Source organism: Silene latifolia, chromosome 11 (genome assembly GCF_048544455.1).
Source record: "Silene latifolia isolate original U9 population chromosome 11, ASM4854445v1, whole genome shotgun sequence".
NCBI classification, from domain to species: Eukaryota; Viridiplantae; Streptophyta; class Magnoliopsida; order Caryophyllales; family Caryophyllaceae; genus Silene; species Silene latifolia.
This window is the reverse complement of record NC_133536.1, coordinates 11050855-11076830: the sequence shown is the minus strand read 5'-3', so window position 1 is coordinate 11076830 and position 25976 is coordinate 11050855. Positions and strand designations below refer to the sequence as shown.

The 25976-nt window shown below is 39.3% G+C and overlaps 2 protein-coding genes across 2 annotated transcripts; both read left to right on the top strand.

Annotated features, from left to right (window-relative positions):
- The first annotated feature begins 5556 nt into the window (after positions 1–5556).
- LOC141611006 (putative ribosome biogenesis protein RLP24) lies at positions 5557–8326 on the top strand. The gene is made up of 5 exons (XM_074429395.1): positions 5557–5699; positions 6342–6447; positions 7447–7560; positions 7690–7826; positions 7939–8326. Exons 2-5 carry the CDS (start codon positions 6367–6369, stop codon positions 8096–8098), a joined length of 492 nt encoding a protein of 163 aa, XP_074285496.1. The 5' UTR covers positions 5557–5699; positions 6342–6366; the 3' UTR covers positions 8099–8326.
- A 2639-nt stretch (positions 8327–10965) lies between these two features.
- LOC141612915 (G-type lectin S-receptor-like serine/threonine-protein kinase At4g27290) lies at positions 10966–19838 on the top strand. Its single transcript, XM_074431661.1, has 13 exons — positions 10966–12244; positions 12539–12810; positions 13021–13231; positions 13779–14025; positions 14103–14253; positions 14337–14644; positions 15327–15369; positions 16876–17512; positions 17701–17840; positions 18365–18575; positions 18709–18946; positions 19032–19182; positions 19256–19838. Exons 1-13 carry the CDS (start codon positions 10966–10968, stop codon positions 19544–19546), a joined length of 4179 nt encoding a protein of 1392 aa, XP_074287762.1. The 3' UTR covers positions 19547–19838.
- The last annotated feature ends 6138 nt before the right edge of the window (positions 19839–25976 follow it).

Here is a 25976-nt window from a genome sequence, read left to right as displayed (position 1 = left end):
AGTGCAGTTGAGACGCAAATCTAGCGATCAATATGCCTACACAGTTACGAACGATGTCGAGCCGCAACCCCGATTACCTCGGCCAAAGCCGAGAGCGACGGGGATACGACGGTCGATACGCTAGAAGAAACGTATACTCAGTGCAGTTGAGACGCAAATCTAGCGATCAAAATGCCTACACAGTTACGAACGCTATCGAGCCATAACCCCGATTACCTCGGCTTTAGCCGAGAGCGACGGGGACACAATGACCGATACGCTAGAAGAAATGCTATTGAGCCGTAACCCCGATTACCTCGGCCAAAGCCGAGAGCGACGGGGACACATTGGTCGATACGCTAAAGACGTTAGACACAGTTGAAATGTGCATTCTAAACTCAATTAATAACGCAAGAAGACAAGTGAAGGATTGTGATCAAAGCCCCGGCCAAGCTAAGGGCCAATAAGACAAACTTCGTTAAAAATAATTGAAAGGAGAATACAGACGACGGCCGTCCCCATAGGGATAAGCCTAAACACAACCTACCAAGAGTTTTTACAACAAAACAAGGAAAAGAAAAGCAAAAGATTACAAGCATATCATTTGAAGCGCCAAAAGATGGCAGGGAGGAAAGGCTCAATAGTTGGCCCCCGAACAGCTAAAGCTATCCGAGATGTCGGGTGAGTCTGGTGACGACCGCCCGCCTCCCTATGCCTGTTGTTTGCCCTCCATCGAGTGCACATCTTTGGTGGCCGGCTCAGGAGAAGGCTCGACATTTTCAAGTGCCTTTAGCTTCTCAGCCTCCTTCACCTTTGCGTCATAGGCCGCCTTGGCCTCAGCTATCTGAGCCGCTTTCGCCGCCTCCGCCTTCTCTCGCAGCTCACGCTTCCGCAAAGATCGCCATCTCATCCGTAAGGCGGGTCAAATTTATCCCACGGGAAGGAGCCGTCGGGGATGAGCTTTTTGATTGCCTCCCTGGTCGCCTCCTCGGCCCGGTCCCGGAATTGGGCGCACATTTTAGGGAGGAGATCATCTTGAAGCATTTCAATATCCTTCTCCTTTTGAGCAAGGGAGGCTGCGCGTCCCGAGCGCCTCCGCCTGGTTGTGGAATGTATCCTTCCACTCTTCCCTCTTGGCAACCACGGCGTCATAAGCGCCCTTATACCCGTCCCGCTCCTCCATCATCTTGGCGGTGGCGGCATCGGCATCCTCAACCTTGGCCCTCTCGGCCACCGGCGGCTTCTCGGCTTCCTCCACACGCTTCTTGCGGCAAAGAGGTCCAGCTTAGCCTTCCGGCTTCCCCCTTGCGGCGGAGAGATCAAGCTTAAGCTTTGCGATCGTGCGGCGCAGACCGGCCACGGCCTTTTCCTGCTCCATGATGTGGGAGCCGGCCGACGGGTCCACTTCGCCGACCTCTTAGATATTTTCTCACCCTCCGCCACGAGCTCGGTGGAAGGAATCTTCTGAACTGAGGAGTCAACGGTGACATTTCTATCACCCATCTTCTCAGGCTGCTTCTCGAGCTGCCGCTCAGTGAGAACGACAGCTGCCGACGGCGGATCTACAAAAAATTTACACAGAGCATCCACATCAACATGCATCGACACATCAGAAAGTCGGTCATCGGGAATGTCCAACGAACCAGCTAAGTCCGAACCGCAAGTTAGGTCCGTACCAGGTCCCGACCCTCTTAGTCGGAGGGTCGGTTGGGGCGCTTCTCCCCGCAACGGTGGAAGCATACGGTGGCACTTTTCTCTTCTTCGAGGAGAAGGGACCTTAGCAACGGTCACCACCCCGTCGTGATATCGATGACCTCCAAATGATCCTTCTGGACCGCCGGAGTCGAAGAGGGGTTGGCACCGACGCCCGCCATTTTGACGCCGCTTCTTTGTTCTATTCGGCACGCCTCCGAGAACCCGTGCAGGGCCGCCTCCGGATCCAAAGCCTTCAGCTGCTTGTCCATCAGCTCGTTGGGAGCCAGTCTGCGATCAAACTTGCCAGCCGTTGGATGCCGTTGAACGACCTTCCCGTCCTTATCAAGCCCTAACCTCTCTAAGGTCCTCTCGGGCAGATCCTGGCCAAACCGGTCTGCAAGAAATCAAACAAGAATTACATAAAGGAAGCAAAACAAAGCTCTAAAACGGGAATACAACAGGCAAAGATGGGCCTCACACCGACCCCACTCACCCTGATTGAGGGCCGGTATGAGGCCGACGCGGCAAAGCAGCTCATCCTGAAGGATAATCTGAGTCGAGGGCAGCCATCCCTTCTCAGCATCAAACAGCTGCATCGCCCGTTTCTCCTCCGCAGTAAGAGGGACCATCGAAGCGTCCATCTTAACCTTACCCCGGGAAATACATTTCTCATATTCTTCCCGGTTCTCACACCGCAAGTAAACAGGGGCTCGGAAGGACCGAGGCAATGGGTAGTCCTCGTGCACTTGGACGTACACCCACCGTCGTTGCCGCCCTTACAAGAAGTAAGCTTGGACACGAGACGAAGCCCGGCTCCGTCGCACGCCGTACCACCCCACTTTACCGGCGATTGACGGCCGTAGATGATGAAGGCGGCGGAATAAGTTAACTGTTGGGATCTCCCCCCTAAAGAGATAGAGCCACACAAAACCGACTATCGTCCTCATGGCCAACGGATGCAGTTGGGCCACAGCGACGTTCATAGCTTTGATGATAGCCATGACGTATTCATTCAAAGGAAACCGGAGCCCATACTCCAGGTGCCTGATATACACGCCGATGTGACTAGGGGGAGGGCAACAGACCGCCTGACCCTCCTCAGGGATAACGATCTTGTACCCATCACCGAAGGAGAAATGGCCTTCAAAAAGAGTCCCACCGGAACAGCTGGCGAATTTATTAGTCTAGGCACGATCAAGACCAGTTGCGCAGGCCTCGCCATGATCCGGGATAGACGGCCTCTCAACAACAGAAAGAGTCCTCTCACCATCAGAAGGAGTCCTCTCATCATCATCAGCGTCATCATCCTCATCCTCCCACTCCTCCAAAATTGGTGGATCAACTACGGGAGAGGGAGACCTAGGACCCCCAAACCTTATCGGGATGGCCTCTAGTATCCCCTCCCCATCAAGACGCGACGGGGAACCCCGGCGCCGAAGCGCTAGTCCCAGCGTCAGCAGAAGACATGATAGCAATGATTATTTAACAAAATAAGAAAGGAAACTTGTTTGTTTACTTTGAAGAAAAACACTCGCCGGAGTAACGACTCTGAAAATTAGAAGACAAAGAAGCCCTTGAAAGATTAGAGAGAAGAAAATTTTGGTGAGTGAAATTGGTGGCCAATTTCACGGAATAACTGCCCTATTTATAGGGAAAAGCCCATGAAGAAGAACCAATCGAGAATGACCCGTGAAGCGCCAAACAATCGCCTAACGGACACGTGTCGGACATGCAACCATGGAAAGTCAATCGTCGCAACAAATCCAAACGTCAATCAATGCAACAGTGATCAAGCGTCTTCAACACGCCCCTTCACCTCTCTTCGCCCATTCATCTTCCTCAACAAATTCCTAGGTATCCGCACTCCGCCACATGATCAACCAAGCTAGGCAAAGACCGCCTGGGGCATTCAAAAACAACCGCACTCCCAACCCCGGTCTCGCCAACGTCACTTTCTTTTCCACATCGGATGCCCTTTACACATCCATGTGGATGGGGGATATGGTACGGCCTAATAAGAACCAGGCCGAGATAGAAGAAGCCGATCTGAAAAAAGTTTCGAAATTACTTTCGCAGAATATACGCTCAAACATACATCGGAGCCCATACCACGGCATAGACTACGCTGGGGGCAAATTGATGGGGCATATTCTGCACCGCTGACCAAGTCAACATATTGAGCAAGGTCAAGGATATCCACAGCAAAGTCAACGACTCAGGCACTCTAGCCGACGCAACCCATCGGCACGTCACCTGGGTCTCGGCCTGCAATCGGCCAGGGACACATATCCGCGTACTCATATCCAAGACCCTCGGCCGGCCTGCCATGGGTCCATCGGCCGAGGGTAGAACGGTCTTTCCACCTGCTAGCCACTTGGCCACTACGTGACAAAAGGTGAAAGTCTATAAATACTCCTCAACCTTCATTGAGGAAAGGATCCATAAATTAACCTAAGAATCACTATTCATCTGGTAATATCTTCCTTATCTCTCTACAATACATCCTTAGCCAAGTAACAACAACTTACCCCTCTAAGTTTACTGACTTGAGCGTCGGAGTGAGTACGCTTGGCACAAAGCCAAGCCCTCAGTTCGTTCATTGTTGCAGGAGAGGCCGAGAGGAACGATAAAGACAAGAGGGATTCAACTCAAGACATCATTCTACAAGCCACGGGTGGTAACAATACTTGCTCTGGAATTACACCCGGAACAATTATGTAGAGCAATGGGTAAGGAGTTTCTTAGTTCTTTCGTTCCAATGAGTTGTATACGTTTAATTTTTTAGCACTATTCATAAGTGAAAAGAATCTTCATTATAACTTCTAATATACTCCCTCCATTTTTTTTATTTCACCCCATTTCTTTTTGCACGGTTATTAAGAAAACCGATTAAAGAATAGAAAAGTAATGAAGAAGATGTAAGTGAGCCTTGTTAATAGTAGAAAATTGATTAAAGAATGAAAAAGTAAAAGCAATGACAAATATTGTAAATACACAAGTGGGATAAGGGTACTTTTGTCATTTGAATGTCTAAATAAGGAAAGAAGAGAAATGGGGTCAAAAGAAATAATTTGCCAAAAGGGGGAAATGGGGTGAGAAATGAAGGGAGTATGACATAAAAGATAGTCATGTGATATCTTTTTGAAATTGTCTTATCGAGTACGTTATTAATATCAAATTTTTATAATTTTTAGTAATTTTTGGCTAAATATATGAGCAAAAAAAAACGTGCATTAATGTACATGAATAAAGTAAACGTATACAACTAATTGGAACGGAGAAAGTATAAGATATGAAACTTCATATTTATCCCCATTGTTATTGCCCTTATGTGAACAGACCCAAATGACCGATCCAAAACCCAAATTGTATCAATTGGATCACCCTATATTTTAGAGGGGTAGCACAAAAACTAGTAATAAAGATAAAAGGAGAAAATTGATAATGCCTAGGAGTATTAAACCCGACATAAGCTATAAGCTATAACCAGTTAATGTATTATATAACTGGTTGTATATACAACTTATTCAATGTAGTTAAGCTTTGTTATAAAGTTATCGAGCTCTATTAACAAAATTATCGAGCTATGATACAAAGTTATTGAGCTTAACAACATACTTATTAAGCTCAATAACTTCATACAATAACTCAAGAACTTGTAAAATAGTTTAATAACTTTGTGTAAGATCTCAACAACTTTGGGGCGGTTATACAATATTACTATACAACTGGCTATAGGGTAGTATTTGTGAACTATAACCGACTCAAATCCGCTATTGACTCAACACAAACCAAACCTCTTCTCGTAACCACCCGAATAACCCAACTTCTACCTCCTAACGACCCAAATACACCTTAAAGCCCATTAACATTCGCATCGACGAAATTATATTACCGCAATCTCGACAATCAGTACAACCCTTGCTGGAGTTGCTGCACTCCAAAACCGCAGCCTTCATAAACCCTAGAAATTTCCATCCCAAAATTAAAACCCCCAATTTAATTCTCGACATAACAATTAACTGGTAATTCCTTTAATCTCTCTCTCTTTCTTAGTTTAATCAAATTCTGTTAATTAAGTTCTTATTTATCCCTTCAATTTTATCAATCTATTGTTGTTTTTAGGTATTTAGATTATGCCGGAATCCCCAATTTCATCATCTGTGGTGAATTTGATTTACTTCTGTTTAATTTGCGTTGAAAATATTGTTATAGTTTGTGAAATTGGTATAGTTTAATCAGAGGCGGAACTAGGATTTGTTAATAGGGCTAATAAACTAGAAAAATATCAAAGATTTGAACTAAGATTTATTGTGCGGGATAATTGCCAGCTTCTTTAGTTCCGCCAATGTATTTGCGTAGGTTATGGATTTGTTATACGTTGTTCGTCTTAATCATTTGTTTATCTTTGATTAAAATACCGCTCACAAATAATAAATAAGGTAAAGTAGAGGCTGATAACTGATTGCCAGCTCCATTAGTTCCGCCAATGTGTTTGCGTAGGTTATGGATTTGTTATACGTTGTCCGTCTTAGTCATTTGTTTACGTTTGATTGATATACGGCTCAAAAATAATAAAAATTGTAAAGAAATGGCTAGGATGTAGGGAGTGTATTTTAATGTTTTTGATTTAATTGTGTTAATTTGATTATTTTTTGTTGTTGTAGGTGTAAGTTTTAATCTGATATAGCAATGAGAATAGAGAAGTGTTGGTTTTGTTCTTCTTCTATATATCCCGGTCACGGCATCCAGTTTGTTCGAAATGATGCAAAGGTACTTTTGCTTCGCTTGGTAACGTTGTATGCTTAAGTGACTTAATATAGATATAGTAGCTATGTTGTTGGCATATGACAGTATTACAGAACTGATCGATTATTCGGTCATTTGATTCTAAATGAGAAATTATCTTGGGTATGAATTGAAAAGGGTGAACTTCAGCTGAAATTTGTATGCCCATTGTGTTGGTTTTTTTGAATGAATACATGTGCTATTATGCTGTTTTGTAGTGGTGCTTTTTTTTTGTTTCCAAAATGGAATTCTGTTCTCATATTAGAGATTCGTTATAGGGTACAAGAGGTAAGTACTTGTGATTGTAGTTTGAGGAGTCATTAGAACAAGCTAATAGTATAATAGGTTGGTGCCGAAGCTTATTTCAAGTGAAATGGTCTCAAGTCACATTTTGTCGGTTGTGAATATTGAGTAATCTGTAAGGCGTTCATTTGGATTAACTATCCAAAAGCACAGTATAGAACATGCTACTTGGCTACCTATCAAGTATAAACAATTCAACATATTGTTGTAGTCGGATTTTGTTTGTTTTTTCAGTGTGTATGCTGTTTTGAAGTACTTAATCTTTAGTACTACAACCTCGTATCTGTCCTGAGAGACGTCAAGTACAACCTGGATAAACGAAGTAGTTATGCATGTCTGTATTGAATAAAAGGCGTAAAAGAGGTCTGAAATATTGGTGTAGCGAATGTCGAGTCCTGGTTGGCTTATAGTTTGATCCGTATGGGCTTTGCTCTAACTGAGGCTAATGCATTATTTGCCCTAGTGATTCTTGTCGTCCTCGGGAAAAAACAGATTAACCTATCAATGCAGATTGTGATACCATATTGTAACCTATGTTTTCAGAGTATTGCTATCAAAAGTTTTTTCCCATCTAATACTTTCTTTAAGAGTCATCTTCCGCTGATGAGTCCAAGCTTTTACGTGTTTGAACCGCTGTCAGCTTTTCATCAGTCAGGGCTTAATCTGCTTTGTGTCCTACAGATATTTAGATTTTGCAGATCAAAATGTCACAAAAATTTCAAAATGAAGAGGAATCCTCGAAAGGTGAAATGGACAAAGGCTTACAGAAGGCTCCATGGAAAGGATATGACCCAGGTAGTCCTTACTTGCTAAGAACATACTCTGTAATTACTTATAAATAATTGTTTTATTACCTTTTATATATGCAATCAAGTCATAAACCGTCTAAAGCTGCAACACTCTGGTTTTTTATGGTTCCCCTAGGATACTACTTTCGATTTTGAGAGGAAGAGAAACAGGCCGGAGAGATATGATAGGAATAAGATGCATGAGACATTGAAGGCCATTCCAATTATAGCCAAGGTTCGGAGTGGTAGACAAAAGTCACATATTGATAAAAGGTTATTCTCCATCTTTGATTTTCAAATGTGTGCTCGAGCAGAATTTCTTAGTCTCCCGCGACATAATTAAGTTATACTGTATCAAATTCTGATCTGGGAAATTTATTTACAGGTTTGCAGGAAACAAAGGAAAAACGCTGGCGTGGGACAAAAAACAACTGAACCAAGACATGGGCTTAATCATAGAACCAACTTTAGGTTTGACCGACGAGGGAAAGATCAAAATTCCCAAACAGCCACAAGTGGAACCAAATCTCGCTATGGAAGAGTAATTTCGAGGATGGTGCATCTGGAATCGTTCTTTTGCATGAGAATTAGATATGATCATCTACTTTTGTTGCCCTTTCATGAAATATTCGACAATAGATCCTATTTCTGTTATGATAACTTATGGATTTTTTCACTCCCCACTTTTTGTTTAACCTTCTCTACTCGATTATTCGCAAATTCTGTCAATGGAGTGTCTCTGTTAGTAATGTTCAGTTGAGGTAACTTTTATACTCCCCCGCTTCTTCTACTAAAAGCCCCCTCAAACATTGTGTGGAATTGTGAGATGCTAAGTTCTGGACGCCCTGGTTTTCCAACCACGTACTGATTTCATGTCCAGACTTGCAACTCTGGTAGGGTTTGCTTTTTTTTTTTTATTAAGAGTTATATAGCCAGTACAACAAGATTGGACTTGAATTGGTGATTTTCACGCAATATGCTGAAAACCTTAGTTTGTATTAGTAGGCTCACCTTGTTGGACGTTGGTACTGCTGAAGTGTTGTTAGTAAACCTAGACTTGACAAATTTAGGAATTGATCGTGTGTGGACATCGGATCGTGTTATACACGAGAATTGGAAATTGATTATGTATAGGCATTTGTTCTTGAAAGGATTTGTCTGGCGTGGGAGATCTCCAAGCCTATGGTCGAGGTTGCCGTGGTTATTCAGGCATGAGGCATGTAATCTTGCCTGAACATTGGATGCGAGATTGAGTTATGTCTATGTGAGCCTGCGGTTAGATCAAAGGTATTCAAGAGATGAAAATATCATACATTGACGCATGTATGACTAGATCAGCTATTTCAGTCTTGTTGTATGTTTATTTATACTTTCGTCTTAAGCCGGCAGCCAGGTACATAATGTATGAGGAGTTGAGTTGGTACCCTCATGTTGCTCAATGCTGATAACTTTTGTTATCCAATCCAGTTTTACAGGTAAAACAAACCCGAACTATAGGCAAGCTCTGATTTTGGATAAAATGATTTAGCGGAATTTCTATCATGAGCACAAAATAATAATTGTTCTAAGCATTTTTTTTTTTTTTTTTTTTTTTTAATTCTTTGCAACAGAGGTTTTAATTCAAGTTAAACAAACTATTGATACATGGATTACAAAATAACTACAAAATCTAAAACTTTAGTTCTATTTCATTCGTCGAAGGCATTCAAGGATTCACAATTCTTATTTAACCTCCTAAGGTGATGGAAGGATAATTATAGAGCTGGATAATGAAAAATTAAACTTCCATTACACCAGTAAATGGCTGGACGCACACCATATTTTTATTTTGCTTATATTTGGACTCGACCCGTATAACACGACCAGGACTCCCACTCACGAGAGGTGAGTCAAAAATTAAATAAAAGTCTTGGTGAAAAAAAAAGAGGGGTTCTTCACTTTTACCCTTTTTGTGCAATAATTCCATGATCAATTGAACAATTTTACTGAGGGTAAAGAACTGTAAATTGCATGCAGCTAATTCAATCTATGAAAAATGAGATAACTCGTGGAAATCACTCAAATCAGGTATATTTATTCAATGTACATCGTCTTTTTTCCATTATTTGATTTAAATTTCTAGCCTAGTTTAGTTAATTGCTTGTTGAAGTTATTGCTCTTGAATTAAAGTTTCAAAGCACAAGGTTTGTGATTCTGACATTTGAGGGACCACTAAGGACTTGAGTTTATCGTCAATTGGTCTCCCTTAAGACGGCCGTATTCGTCTTAAGGTTGAAACGGTCAAATACTAACTCATATCGTTAGATGCAGTAAGTTTTTTTGTCATTTCCAAGACATTCCGCTTTTTATCCCAACTAATTATTTGACCCGTTTCACGTCATAAGACGGATATGTCTGTCTTGAACAAATAAATTGCCTGGCATTGTTCTGAAGTCTGAAATACTCCCTATGTCTATTTTTCTTTGCGAGAGGTATTTTAATTAAAGGTAATCAAATGATTAGACGGAGCGAGTATAATGTATGGAAATCAGTGTTTAGATAATATGTAGAAGTACTGGGTTGAATTCCAGATCTTCGCTGAATTGCTGCTATCATGATGGTTAATTGTAGGAGATTACAATGTTTGAACTTGAACATTCCTTGTTTCGTAAAAGTCTAAGTTGCAAACAATTCCCAGTAGACCCGGGTACAATGTTTGAACTTGAACAATTGCCCGCAAGGGTGGAGTCTAGTGGTTAAAATTTGGGTGAAATTCGCAGGAGACCCGGGTTCAAGCCTCTCCAAGAGCAAAATCTTGTGGAGCATTCTTGGCCTGAGTCCATGCATAATAGACTTCGAGCCTGTCACCCTCGGGTGGCTTACCTGGTATAGTGGTATAGTGGTTTGCAGGCTATCACGTACACCAGAGGCTTACCCAGTGCGCACCAAAGATAGCGGCTGCGGGTGCCCTCGTCACCAAAAAAAAAAAAAAAGTTGCCAACAATTTGCAAGCCTTGGCTTAGAATGTTAACTTGGTTCAAACCCAACACATATTGACCTATTATGCTGACATTCCTTGCCCTGTTGAAAATTCCGTAGAAGTTGATCAAGTCCGTGTTCATGTTCGTGTCTGAAACGTACTACGGAGTATAGCATTAATTTCAACATCGAGATTCCACGTAAAATGATTCAACTAGTTGACCAAGTCGGAGTGACAGACTTAGCTATGCATTTATTGACATTTCTAGTTGATGGTGAGTCTCTTGGTATAAAAACATATGTAGCTGATTTAGTTGTTAAACATAATTAACATCTGCCTTAAGTTTATGGGTGCGTGTTCAGCGAACAACTTTATACGCATCTTATGGACATGACGGGGAGTACAGTGCTGTTTTAAACTTTTTTTATCACTTCTGTAAACTATTTGGGCAAGATGAACACAGCTTTACGTGGTTTGCTGATGATTACACTGTCTTTCTTGTTTTTGATGTTCATGACCTCCGCAGCTCTGGACATAATATCTCCAACACAGTCCCTCCGTGATGGAGATACCTTAGTCTCTTCAGGCGGAAACTTTGAGCTTGGGTTTTTCAGTCCTGGGAGTAGCTCCAGGAGATATGTGGGAATTTGGTTCAGTAATGTCTCTGCAAAAACAGTTGTTTGGGTTGCAAACCGAGAAATCCCGTTTCTTGATTCATCTGGTTTGCTTCAGATTGTCAATGAGTCTGTTGTTACGCTTGTCAATGGAAACGGGGATGTCCTTTGGTCTACAAATTCATCGAGATCAGTACAAAAACCAATTGCACAACTTTTGGACTCGGGAAACTTTATTGTTCGAGATGAGAATGATGAAAACCCTGATAATTTCTTGTGGCAGAGTTTTGATTACCCATGTGATTCTGAGTTACCAGGAATGAAATTGGGTAAAGACCTTGTCACTGGGTTTGAGAGGTTTTTGACTTCTTGGAAGAGCAGTGACGATCCTTCTCCTGGCAGTTATATGTATCGAATTGATCCCCATGGATACCCGCAACCTTTCCTCTATAAAGATTCTGTTGTACAGTTTAGAGAAGGTCCATGGGATGGGATATGGTTTTCCGGAACTGCTCAATCACCAGATGCAGTTCCGGAAACATACAAATTTATATTCAATGAAAAGGAGGTTTCCTATAGCTATGAGCTTGTTAACACCTCTGCCATAACTTATAGATATTTGTACCCTTACGGAATTCTTCAACGCCTTGAATGGAGTAATCTTACCCAAGGGTGGTCTACCCTTTTTACGAAACCAAACGATAAGTGTGACACATACGGGATCTGTGGTGCATATGCAACCTGTAATGTTGCAGATTCACCTCAATGTCAGTGCATGAAAGGGTTTGTCCCAAAATCACCGAAAGATTGGAATGCCGGGTCTTGGGAAGGTGGGTGTGTTCGGGGTGAAACATTGAACTGCAGCATTCATAATGGATTTTTTAAGATCCCTAATGTTAAAGTTCCTGACACTAGAAACTCTTGGTATAACACAACCATGACCCTCAATGAATGTTCCCAGAAATGCCTGCATAACTGTTCCTGTGTCGCGTATGCTAATTTAGATGTTACAAATGGTGGGATTGGGTGTTTGTTGTGGTTTGATGCTCTGATCGATGTGAAAGTCTTCTCTGGATCCGGACAAAATCTCTACGTAAGGGTGACTTCTTCTGCATCAGGTAAGAACACAAACAACCTCTTGCATTTTCAATTAGTTATGAAGTTGTTGAACTTGTAACCTTATACAGTTATACTCCCTCCAATCATTTGGATTCCGTAATTTTTTTCATTCTTCGGACATTCAAATCAATTCACTACATTTTCGTTTTGAGGTGAACTTTTGGCTTAAATGGAGAAGAAGTCCTTTGAAAGTTGTCTGTTTAGAATGAAGAATACATGCATAAATCTTTGTATTTGTGTTTTTGGATGTTTTTGCATTTACCCGCAAGCTCCTCATTTTTCGACATAATTAGGTGACAGGAAAGTACGAGTTTGGATAGCTGTTAGTGTCACTTTGTTAGTTGTGATATTCCTTTGTGGAGGCATAGCTTTGATTGTATGGAAGAGGTGGAAGCGGAGGCCTAACAGAGAAGGTATGAACGGAGAAGAACAAATCAATAATAGTAACTGCACAAAAGGAGAGTCTGAGCTGCCAGTATATGCCTTCGATGTGATAGCTCGCACTACCAATTTTTTCTCACATCAAAACAAGCTTGGAGAGGGTGGCTTCGGACCTGTATTCAAGGTATGCGTTTGAATAACTTGCCTAAGTACATCATTTTGGATTTACCTCTCTAAATCACCTGAAACTGATATAAGCGGAAGTATCATTCAGAATGCTCTAATTACGATTTACTTGGAGCATTTTAAGCGGATTTTTACTGTTGAGTAAAGATGTAAACTTGTGTTTTTGGAAATGTTGTAAATTTGCTTGTGGGTTGCTAACAATGTGTAGGGTGTTCTGAGTGATGGAAGAGAGGTAGCAGTGAAAAGGCTTTCGCATGATTCAAGACAAGGGCTGAATGAATTCAAGAATGAGGTTTTATTTATTGCGAAGCTTCAACACAGGAATCTTGTAAAGCTTATGGGATATTGCATTGAAGCAGATGAACGAATGCTGATCTATGAGTACATGCCCAACAAGAGCTTGGACTACTTTATTTTCGGTATGGTTCTAGATTCATCCGTACAGTTTACTTTTTACTGGTAGTCTATTCCCGTTGTTACCGATATAGTGCACTGGTGATACAAGAAATGTAATCACGATTCTATTTTAGCTTATTCTATCACGATGTTAGCTTAAAATTTACTCGTGTATGAAACACTATATTCTAGGTACACCGTATATCAGAAACTATTAAGGGGATATCATAGCGTGTTTATATCGCATTAAGTAACCTTGCGCCTTGTTTTTTCCTTTCCTATATTTCACCTCAAGGAGTGCAGCGGTTGTTGGTGTTTGCTTGACTATGGCACAATAAAAAAACATGCTTCTAACAATTTTCTCCAGAGGTTGCATGCAGAACTATTTTATTTTCAAACAAATTGCTTTGGGTCTTTTTTCTTGTGGGAGGCTTAAACAGTTTTGGGTACTGCAGACTGGTATTTACATTCAGATTCCGTTTAATACAACACTGCGATTTCCTTATAATTGAGACGTACTGCATAAAAATTTATACAGTACAATTTTCAAGCAGAGGTTTACATTTACAGAACTTGCAGATCAATCAAGCAGTGAGTTGCTGGATTGGCCGAAGCGTTTAGACATCATCAATGGAATCGCTCGTGGGCTTGTTTATCTTCATCAAGATTCTAGGTTGAGAATTGTTCATCGAGATCTCAAGGCCAGTAATATACTGCTAGATTCTGAGATGAACCCAAAAATTTCAGATTTTGGGTTGGCTAGAACATTTGATGGGGTAGAAGATGAGGCAAGGACAAAGCGAGTCGTAGGAACATAGTAATAATTTCATCTCATTCTTGTAATTGTTTACGGGCTCCGTTTTCATGACCTAATGTTTTGTTCATTATCTGCAGTGGTTACATGCCTCCAGAGTATACTATTGATGGTGTATTCTCAGTGAAGTCTGATGTCTACAGCTTTGGAGTTTTGGTACTTGAGATTGTTAGTGGCCAAAGAAATAGAGGATTTAACCATCATGATCACCATCACAACCTTCTTGGACATGTAAGACCTGTATGCTATGCGTCCGAAATGCAGTAGATGGGCATGCTGCAAATCTAACTAGCTGGTATGTTGTTTTTGCTCAGGCATGGATTCTTTTCAAAGAAGGTGAAGCATACGATGTGGTCGATCCATTAATAAGGAATGCATCCTATGTATCCGAAATGCAGAGAGCAGTTCACATTGGACTGCTATGTGTACAGCAACATCCAGAAGAGAGGCCAAGCATGCCACAAGTTGCTGTCATGCTAAGTAGTGATTGTGAATTGCCTGAACCTAAAGAACCCGGCTTCTACGCCGGAAGGAATGTTGTGCCAAGAGAGTTAGTTTCAAGTAAAACCAACACAATAAGTTCAAATAATGAAATTACTATAACATCACTAGATCCTAGATAGGCCATATATGATTCAATGTGAAATCAAACCTTGGGGAGAAGTCTATATATCTTTGTTTTTCTACTTTCCTGAATTAATATATATTATTTTGTCTCGTTCAATGGAATCATGCCATTTTATTTAATCCGTATGTGATTCCAGTGAATGATAGGGAGTACTTTTTCCGTTTTATGAGAGGTAGTTTGATTTTTAAATTAAGCTAGAAGAAGTGTACTTTTTTGGCAAAAGTTGTGATAAGACTATTATCTTTCATTACAGACTCATTTCGTGTTTAAGACTAATAATTGTAATTTTATGTGCAGATAATCATTTGTGAAATTATATTGTCAGTTTTTATATATTTTTTTTGAATGAATGTTAGGTTAAAGTACTGACCCAATTTATTAAGGGTTTACTAATCGACTGTATGAATACGTTGCCGAAAAATGGGTGGTGACTGGTAACTGGTGAGTGAATCTTACTACTCTTTAGTTGAGCGGATTTTCTAAGGCGTGCCTTGAGGGCACTTGAGAATCCGAATGAGGAAAGATTCTCATGATTCTCTCATTCTGATTCTTAATGTACTCCTTAGGCACGCGTTAAAAAATTCGGTGATCGAGTAATTATGGGCTTTTGATAATTCCTCTCCTCCACAGTTTCACCACTCTCACTGTCTTCAATTTGTTTATTTGTATCATGCAGCTATATCATTCCCATGAAAACTGAGATAATTTATGGAAATGAGGTATGTTTATTCTATGTCCATTACTTCTTTTCCATCACTTGATTTAAATTTCTTGCGTTGTTTGTTGAATTGTTTAGTTAATTGCTTCCTAGGCACAATTGTTTTTGTTTGTCAATTCAAAATGTGGTAATGTTCTTTATATAATAAATATTCAATTCACAAATTGTTTTTATCAATAAGAGAAAACACATTAAGAAAGGTAAAATTCATGAAGACGCTGATTCAAATGATGAGGGATTTATCGTATTCGTTCCTAAGATGCATTTCTTAGTCTAGCAGTTAAGATGGAGGTACAATGAATATTAAAGACGAAAGACGGAATTAAATCACCCTTGTATTGTACTGGCACTGTGGCTCCATGGCTCTATTAAACCCAGAAAAAGAACATGAGGGGTTTATTGTACAAAAATCATTCTTGTGGATGACAGTGTAAAAAAACTAGTCTCTCGTAAGATTGTTATGCTCGATTATTTTGTATAATAGATTATTAGATTGTTCAATAAAGAAGTAATGACCCATCAATCTGTAAGGGAACAAAATTGGAAGAAACTGTCTTGTTTAAGGTCGTTTTATACAAAAAATTTGAATAAATTATAGAGCGCCATTTCAAATGATGATTCTTGGACATAGAACGCCCATTTGGCATCGCGTATTTAATTTACTTACAAAAAACGCCGGAAATAGTGGCTTTTTGTTATTTGTTATTCCTAGCTTCGAAAAATCTGATCTTAGGCTCTTAGCATACTTGGACCTTATTCAACAAATTAGGTGTTTGCATTTTTGTAAAATTTTTAGGCCTATAGTAAATTTACCGTTTATAAGAAATGGAGATGAACCCAGTTCGTAATTGGAAAACCTAAGCAGTCCTTACACCTTTTTCTTTGTTACTTGAGGAGACTAAATTTGCTTATTACAGTTACAGCTCTTAATGAAAGTTTCAATGCACAAGGTTTATGATTCTGACATGTGACTATGTGAGTGACCTTTCAGGACTTGAGAATTGAGATTATATAATAGTTGATAGTTTTGTGTGTGCCCTCATTCACTGAACTTGGATCATATAACAAGATAATTCTTCTTGGTTCTTATGTCTATTGTTCACATAGGCATTTTTCCGAATGAGAATACGATTTTTTATTATCGGATTGAAATCCAGACCGTTACTGTTGTCATGGTTGACAAATGTATGAGACGACGATGTTTGAACTTGAACCTTTCCTTATTTCATAAAAGTCCAAGATGGCTAACAATTTTGCAAGTGCCTGCCTTAGACTGTTAACTTAGTTCAACACCACACCAGGCCAACATATATTATGCTGACCTTTCCTGCCTTTTCTGACTTTTCTAGGTGGGTCTGAGACTCTTGGTTTAAAAACAGATGTATCTGATTAAGTTGGTTGTATGTACTAAAACATAATCATCTGCCTTAGGTTTACAGACGCATAAGCGTAAAACTTTTGTTACATTTTAACCTGTATAACTACATCTTCATACTATTTGTGCAAGATGGTCACAGCTTTATATGGTTTGCTGACGATTATGTTGTCTTTCATGTCTATGATGTTCATGACCTCCTCAGCTGTGGACATACTTTCTCAAGGACAAGCCCTACGTGACGGAGACACATTGGTTTCTTCTGGTGGAAACTTTCAGCTTGGATTTTTCAGTCCCGGAAGTAGCTCAAGAAAATATGTTGGCATTTGGTTCAGAAATGTCTCTGCAAGAACTGTTGTTTGGGTTGCAAACCGAGAAATCCCGCTTCTTGATTCATCTGGTGTTCTTCAGATTACCAACAAGTCTGTTCTTATACTTGCCAGTGGAAAAGGGGATGTTCTTTGGTCTACTAATTCATCAAGATCAGTACGGAAACCAATTGCGCAGCTTTTGGACTCAGGAAACCTTGTCGTTCGAGATGAGAATGAAGAAAACCCTGGTAATTTCTTGTGGCAAAGTTTCGATTATCCATGTGATTCAGAGTTACCAGGAATGAAGTTGGGTAAAGATCTTGGAAAATTAGGTGATTGGAAAACACGAGTTTGGATTGCAGTTAGCATCACTTTATCAGCTGTGACTTTGATATTCCTTTGTGGAGGCGTAGCTTTGATTAAACGGAAGAGGCGGAGGCAGAGGGTGAAAACAGAAGGTATGAGCGGAATGCTAAGACTCCTTCCCTCGACATTCTCCTCCATCATTCAATATCCCACTGTTTGAGATTTGAGAAGCCGCAAATTTTGCTCCTTTATCTTGTGCCCAATTATGTATTGTATCTTAGTATTTCCAGATGCCCGGTTTTCTGTTTTGACCTCTATAATTGCGTGTTTTTATTTACAGAAGGAAAGTTCAGTATTAGTAAATGCAGAAAGGGGCAGTGGGAGCGGCCATTATATGCCTTCAATGTGATAGCTCGTGCTACCAATGATTTCTCACATCGAAACAAGCTTGGAGAGGGTGGCTATGGACCTGTCTACAAGGTATGCATTTTAACGACTTGCACAAGTATACGTTTTTCTTTCAAGTCTTTGTAAGAACTGTGTCTAGGATATGTTAATTACTTAATTGCTCCCTGTAACCCTCTTGTTGATTTTGTCTTGTGTTAATGAGCTCTAAAATTTAACCAGAATAGAAAGAAGTCGGAAAATATGTGATGAAAAGTTTCAAATTTCCTGAATCCTGTTTATAGGGCACAGGATCAATTATATACTCCGTACTTCGTACATCAAATGCTTGCTTGATGAGTAACGACCAGTATGCACACCAAGATGTATGTAAGGCTTGATTAGCCTAATACTCCATCTGTCCCGGTCATTTGTTGTTCTTTTCCATTTTGGGGTGTCCCAGTCAATTGTTGTCCTTGCTATCCTGTAGGGTACTCTAACTACACATTACTTTGAGCTTTTTATTTGGAGTCGCTCTATTTGTAATGTTGAGCACAGATGTATACTTATATTTTCGGAAAGGTTGTAAATTTGGTTTTATGTTTGCTAACAATTTGTAGGGTGTACTGTATGATGGGCAAGAAATAGCAGTGAAAAGGCTTTCGAAGGAATCAAGACAAGGGCTGGAGGAATTCAAGAATGAGATTTTATCTATTACAAAGCTTCAGCACAAGAACCTTGTAAAACATCTGGGATCTTGCGTAGATGCAGACGAACGAATGCTGATCTATGAGTACATGCCCAACAAAAGTTTGGACTCCTTTATTTTCGGTATGTCTCTCTAGATTTATCCGTTCAGCTTGCTTTTATTGGCAGTTTTCTTCTATAATCAGCTTAAAAGTGCATAGGTGACATAAGAAACACAATTGTGAAGCAGAAGTTTACATTTACGTAATGTGGGCAGATCAATCTAGCAGCGAGTTACTGGACTGGCCGAAGCGCCTAGACATCATCAAGGGAATAGCTGATGGACTTGTTTATCTTCATGAAAATTCTAGGTTGAAAATCGTTCACCGAGATCTCAAGGCCAGCAATGTCTTGCTTGATTCCGATATGAACCCAAAAATTTCAGATTTCGGGTTAGCTAAAACGTTTGATGGGGTAGCAGAGGAAGGACGGACAAAGCGTGTAATCGGAACATAGTAATACTTTGATCACTTTCTTCTCATTTTTGTCGCTCTTTCGTAACTTCTTTTCTATGGCCTAATGTTTTTTTCTTATCTGTAGCGGCTACATGCCTCCAGAGTATGCTTATGACGGATTATTCTCAGTGAAGTCTGATGTCTATAGCTTCGGAGTTTTGGTGCTTGAGATTGTTAGCGGCCAAAAAAATAGAGGATTTAAGCATCAAGACCACCATCACAACCTTCTTGGACATGTAAGATCCGTCTTCCTTTTGATACAACCGCGTCTTGATTTTGTTTAAACTAATGTTTTTTGTTTTTGCTCAGACATGGATTCTGTTCAAAGAAGGTGTAGCACTCGATGTTGTCGATCCATTAATAAAGAACGCATCCTATGCCTTGGAAATGAAGAGAGCAATTCACATCGGACTGCTATGTGTTCAGCAACATCCAGACGAGAGGCCAAGCATGCCACAGGTGACTGTCATGCTAAGCAGTGATTGTGAATTGCCTGAACCTAAAGAACCCGGTTTTTACGTGCCAAGAGAGTTCGTTTCGATCAAGAACACAACATTTTCAAATAATGAAATGACTATATCAAACTTATATCCTAGGTAAGCCTTATGGGCGAGAAATTTTGATGTGCATCAGGTGTACCACGTCATCGTACATCTTAGCCAATGTTGTGTACATCGTACATCAGTTGAAACTTAAAAGCATGGGTGGAGTATAGGCTATAATGGGCTGAAACTTTACACATTGTGTATCCAGTGGAAATCGGACCGGGTTTTCATATTTGTTTGCCAAAATTTGTGAAAATTGTGGTAGGATTTGTTTGCCGGCCCAAATGGCGAAAGCATTCCAATATAAGCCCGGCTCACAAAATTTATGATGAAAGTGAAACATCACAAAACTATTTGTACAGCAACGATTTTCGCAGTACGCATTTTACTTATTGTAGTACACTTTTGACCAAACTACCCTTCTCATTTCATTTTCATTCATTATTCTCTTAGAGTGTGTTTGGATTGAGGGATTTGGAGGGAAAGGGAGGTGAGGGAATTGAAAGGATGAGAACTCCATTGTTTGGTTAGCAAGATGAAGGTAGAGGGATTTGTAGGGGAGGGAAAATGGATCCCTCTATTTTCCTCCTACAAGGCAAATTATTTCCCCACCAACATAGGCAAGATTTGGAGGAAAAATCATCTCCTCCATTCTCCCTCCCCTCCCCTTCCTTTCTCTTCCCTCCTCCCCCCTCCCCCCTCCCCCCTCCCCCCTCCCTTTCCTTTCCCTCCTTTTTTCCTATCCAAACAAGGCCTTAATTTCCATCTCTTCCACACACCACCGCAATATTCCACCTTGGTCGATCACCATTCACCGTAGTCTGCCCTATGTTAGCGCCATAAACCACGGTCGTCAACCATCACCTTACTGCGTAGTGAGTACCGCTTTTCGCGTGTGATTTTTTAAATAAAGTTGCATTAATTTCTCAAAATATATTGCTGTCAAAAAAAAAAATCTCAAAATATGTTTGTATTTCCACATCATTCAACAACTTTATTAAAAAAAATTAACATATTTTGAGAAAATAATTTATGTTGGTTACCTTGTTCATTCCAAGCTAAATGTATATTCGATATGATTCCGCGAAACATGTAAACAACAATATGACGTAAACCGGACAGATACAGCCATGGTCACTAGTCACTACTCTTCTAGTCTTCAAAACTTAAACAATGTGGATTATTAATCGTTATATTCTATGGTTAATGTATATGCGAATACAAACATAACTTAGCACATTAGGGTCCCAACTTTTGTTTAAGTATCTAATTGATGATATGGAGAGACAGGTTACGTTGTTGATTACTGACTACGGAATATATTATACACGTACTTCCATAATATGATACGAGTAGAAATGAGTTTATACTTAAATATCTCATATCAAGTAAATCTTTCACATTTATATTATTAATTTGTGCTCTTAAGAACACACGTTAGAAAAACCGATAAATAAATAACATGTAGCGTTTTGCAAACAACTTATTACCAATGATAAAAATAAATCCTCTGTAGATAGATAAATATGGATCGGAATAGATGAATTACAAGAGTATTAAAATTCATCTTTGATTAAAATATCTTTCCCAAAAAATAACACTAAAAAAAATGAATGTAAAACCATACAGGTCTAAAAGGTCTTTAAGATAAACTCCATAGATTGGTTAGAAATTCGGTCCAAAGTACACAAAGTTACGAACTTTTATTTAAGACCTTCTTAAGTTAAGACGGTACTCACACTCGATTTAAATAAAGTTAAATGAAATGGGATTGTCCAAAGTATATTTCTAAAAATTATCTCAACATACCTAGCTACGACTTTTTTTGGAGCAAACAAATCTCCAACTTTAGTTGTTCATAATGTGTATGTGCATGCTTTTGTTGATCTAATTTGATCCTAGCACCTTAATTAACACAATTTAATCTAACCACACCATTAAAAGTATAACAATATGTCAAGAAAGTAATATGGAAACAAGAATTACTTACTCCCTACATGAATTTGTTTTAGGCAATGAAAAAGTGTGGGAATAATAATTTATTTATATTATTGAAGGTTGGTGAATTAACCACTTTTGTAACTTTGTTGTTCAATCTTAAACCCAAATTCTTATTTTAGACAATCTTAAGTTAAGACGCAGTCACAACCGATTTAAATAATGTTAAAATAAAAAAAAATTATAAGACCTTGTTTTTTCTGACTTATTTTCAGCTCAGTTCAGTTCAGCTCAGCTCTATTCAGTTCAACTCAGTCAGTTCAGTTCAGCTCTATTCAGTTCAGTTCAGCCCAGCTTCATTCAGTTCAGCTCAGCTCAGTTCAGTCCATTTCAATTTTGCCTATCTTAAACTTAATAGTTTTTATTAATATTATTAATATTATTTATTTATTTATTATATTTATTATTATTATTATTAAAAGATACGAGATACCGTATTATCTACAAGGGTTTTGTTGATCTGATATAAGTATTCAAGAACTCTACGGCTTATACTCCGTCGTCACAATAATTTGTATATGTTTAATTAAAATGTCTATTATGTGAAATAAAAAGTAAACAAATAACTGGACTTGATATTGGTATGAGAACTTAGTGGCTTATACTCTTTTGTGATGACAATTCGTCCATTTTTAAATAAAATACCTCATATAAGAAAATAAATAGGCAAACAAATAATTTGAAAATACAGAGACAAGGGACTAAAGGAGTATTATTTCATTGCTTATTCGGTATAGGTTTTTTGGTTTGTTCAATCTTACCAACATTTTGGGGTAGGTATCATGAGGCCTTTATGGCTTATTCTTTGACCTTTTTTTTAAGTCTTGGTAGAAATTTTAATTTATCTAGGTAACCTAACTCAGAGAGTGCAAGTGAAAATGGTGATGTTATTCTCATGTATATTTATTGTTACAAATATTTATGTAAAACCTTTTTATATAAGTATTATTGTAAAATCAAGTGATTATTTATCTAAAAATTCCTCATTAAAATAACTTTCACCAATCACCACTTTTCATAATAATGAGGGCATTAAGGTCTTTCATTATATGATTTTACAATGTAATATTATTATAATCTTTTTTAATATAAAAGATATTATATCTTAAGTGTTAATACAAAACCAGTTTATTAATCGAATTCAATTAAAACATCATTTTATTGTATATTATACGGTTTGATCGGATTTGAGTTGGGTAGGATTACCGGGGTGGTGGTAAACCTCTCCCTTATGAGTTTTAACTGCATCTCTGCATTAAGGCTCAAACATGAGATTTCTGATTAAGCTAAAACAACCCTTTACCCGTTGATCATCTGAGGTAAATAGTCTGTCCTGTGAATGTACATATGCTCGTAAGTGTTTTTTGTTTTTGTTTAAATCAGTGAACACTGTCACGGGTAAGAATCGAACCCCCAAACTCATGGTTAAGAATCGAAACCTCAGCCTTATGGTTGGAGTGAGAGAGCTTTGATCACTTGAGCTATCTCTTATTCTTTCATATGCTCGTAAGTGTGAACAATGTGATAAGGTAGAGTGATAGATAGACGTGTATAAAAATATTACATCATTCAGTGGAGCTAATATGTTTCATTTTCGTGTCTCATCTGTTTATAAGATAAAAATAGTAAAATACTCTCATAAAATAACACAATGGTCCATAATAATCCATAATGATATACGTCTATCGTATCCACAAATTTATTAGCCGTTGAGCTAACAAGGTAACTAATATCTTGATGATTTTCATCCAAGAATAAATGATACACACCTAACAATTCCCCCAAGTATATATTATTCCTAATGTACTAAACTTTCAAGATATCAAATGTTTGACCAAAACTTAGCCTTTAACTTCAATTTTTATATACAAAATTATAAACAAACATAAAGTTCCTTACTTTTGGGTGACTAGTGCCCTATAATACGGTGATAAAAGTAAGAAACTCAGAACTCCATTAATGGAGGTTTGGAGCTTAGCTCTCTAACACTCAGACAAAATAAAAGTGATTTATTATTCACTCATAATTAATGTAAGATATTTACAGGGCTATTTATAGGAGAGTTAGTTAGCTATACAAGGAAGTATGTTAGTCTGTACATGAGTGTAGGTGAGCAAGTAACTAATTCTCGTTAGGATGATGTCAAAGAGATGTCGGCGACAGCCTTCATATCTCCAACATCCCCCTCAAGTGGGACTTGGGAGGAATCAACAAGGCCCACTTGGATACAAAATGAAAGTGTTGGTGTTCACCCGAGCCTTTGTGAATACATCACAATTTGAGAAGGACTGAAATATGGGCAGTTTGAATAAAACCTTCTTGTATGCGCTCTCTGATGTAGTGACAGTCAAGCTTCAAATGTTTAGTTCGCTCGTGGAATACGGGATTAGCTGCAATATGCTGAGCAGACTTATTATCACAATGTAGTGTGATTGGTAAGGGGACTGAAACATGTAATTCCTTAAGAAGCTCATTGATCCAAACCAACTCACTGGAAGTGTGGCTCATGCTGCGGTACTCTGCTTCAGTAGAGGATTTGCTGACGGTAGCCTGTTTCTTTGTCTTCCAAGAGATGAGAGAAGATCCCAGGAAGACACAATACCCTGTTAAAGAACGACCTGAGTAGGCGCAAGTGCCCCAATCAGCATCACAGTAACCTGTGACTGTTAGATCAGTGGAAGAAGGATAAAAAAGACCCAAATTGACTGTCCCCTTCAAGTATTTAATCAAGTGGAGGGCAGCATTCAGATGAGGGACCCGTGGTTGTGCTAAAAATTGACTCAATTGCTGTACACCATAAGAGATGTCAGGCCTGGTAAGATTGAGGTACAACAAGCGGCCAACAATGCGTCTATACACCTCAGCATGCTCTAATAAATCTCCTTCATCAGTACTAAGGTTTAGGCCCCTTGGCAAGGGAAACTTAGCTGGTAAACAACCCTCCATGTGACTGTCTTTGAGAATATCCAGTATATACTTGCGCTGATTGAGTAAAATACCAGTCGAGGATCTGGCAACTTCAATGCCAAGAAAGTACCTGAGTGCCCCTAAATCCTTGATAGTAAAGGCTTTGTCAAGCAAGTGTTTAATAGAGGATATGTGGTGTTCATTATTTCCTGTAACCAATAGATCATCCACATACACCACAATGATGGTGAAGTTCCCAAGCTCGTCAGTTTTAGTGAATAAAGAGTAATCTGATTTAGCCTGAATAAAACCTTGCTTGACCAAAAATTTAGATAACTCCATGTTCCACTGGCGTGATGCCTGTTTGAGACCATACAAAGATCGTTTGAGAAGACAAACATCATCCTTGTGACCAGCCTCATAGCCTTCTGGTTTAACCATATACACTTCCTCCTCTAGAAATCCATGGAGAAAGGCATTATTGATGTCAAGTTGGTGCATATGCCAACCATTTGCAGCTGCCAGAGCAATGATAATCCGGACTGTGGTCAACTTAGCCACTGGACTGAAAGTATGTTTGTAATCCTTGCCCTCAATTTGATTGTAGCCTTTGGCCACAAGCCTAGCCTTATAGCGTTCTACAGTACCATCCGGATTAAATTTGATCTTGAATACCCATTTGGCTCCTATAGCTTTCTTCCCATGAGGCAACGGTGTGAGAATCCATGTTTCATTTTTCTCTAGAGCCATCAACTCTTTATGCATGGCTTCTTGCCAATGAGGGTCCGTCTTTGCCTGAGCATAAGTGGATGGTTCATAGAAAGACAAGGTGTTCTGAAAGGACTGTTGGAAGTCGGCAGAATAACCATCCAAATCAAGAACAGTGGCAACCAAGGCATTGGAAGCATTGACATCTGATGAAGTAACATCTGCTGCGGGAGACTGTAAGAGAGAAGGAGGGATGCCTTTACAGAGATAACCCTGCAATCTGCTGGAGAACTGTCGAGGCCTCTGAGATTTTCTGGAAATAATATCAGTGGCATTATTATTGTTAGGAGTAGTGGTTGTGGTATTATTTGATGAATTATTAGTGGATATATTTATGGGATTTGAAGTATGTATAGAAGTATTGGCTGGGATATTTGGTGTTGTAGTTGATGTATCATCAGAAGTTTGGTTAGGATTAGGAGAAAAAAAGGCATCATCTGATGCTATGTCTGCAGCCCCACTTAGAGTCTGCAATTTCTTATCTTTAACAAATTGGGGTAAAACTGAATGTTTGTATCCAGGAGCATATGGAAAAATACTCTCCTGAAAAACCACATCTCTGCTGAGAAGAATTTTCTGATGATCCAAAGCAAACAACCTGTAACCTTTCTGACCAAATGGATACCCTAACATAATGCATCGAATAGCTCTTTGTTCAAACTTATCCGTACCCTTGTGTGCAGCATAACAGAGGCATCCAATGGTTCTTAGGTGTGAATAGTCTGGTATTTTACCAAACAAAGCTTCATGAGGTGTTTTCCATTTTAAATTTGCAGTAGGCATGAGGTTTATCAAATGAGTCGCAGCTAGAA

Bases quoted from the DNA above. Each gene is read 5' to 3' on its own strand.
- LOC141611006 (XM_074429395.1), top strand. From the start codon at position 6,367: ATGAGAATAGAGAAGTGTTGGTTTTGTTCTTCTTCTATATATCCCGGT. The intron at 6,448-7,446 runs GTACTTTTGCTT...TGTGTCCTACAG, and splicing joins TTGTTCGAAATGATGCAAAG to ATATTTAGATTTTGCAGATC. The intron at 7,561-7,689 runs GTAGTCCTTACT...TGGTTCCCCTAG, and splicing joins ATGGAAAGGATATGACCCAG to GATACTACTTTCGATTTTGA.
- LOC141612915 (XM_074431661.1), top strand. From the start codon at position 10,966: ATGAACACAGCTTTACGTGGTTTGCTGATGATTACACTGTCTTTCTTG. The intron at 17,841-18,364 runs GTATGCATTTTA...AACAATTTGTAG, and splicing joins GCTATGGACCTGTCTACAAG to GGTGTACTGTATGATGGGCA. The intron at 18,947-19,031 runs GTAATACTTTGA...TCTTATCTGTAG, and splicing joins AAGCGTGTAATCGGAACATA to CGGCTACATGCCTCCAGAGT.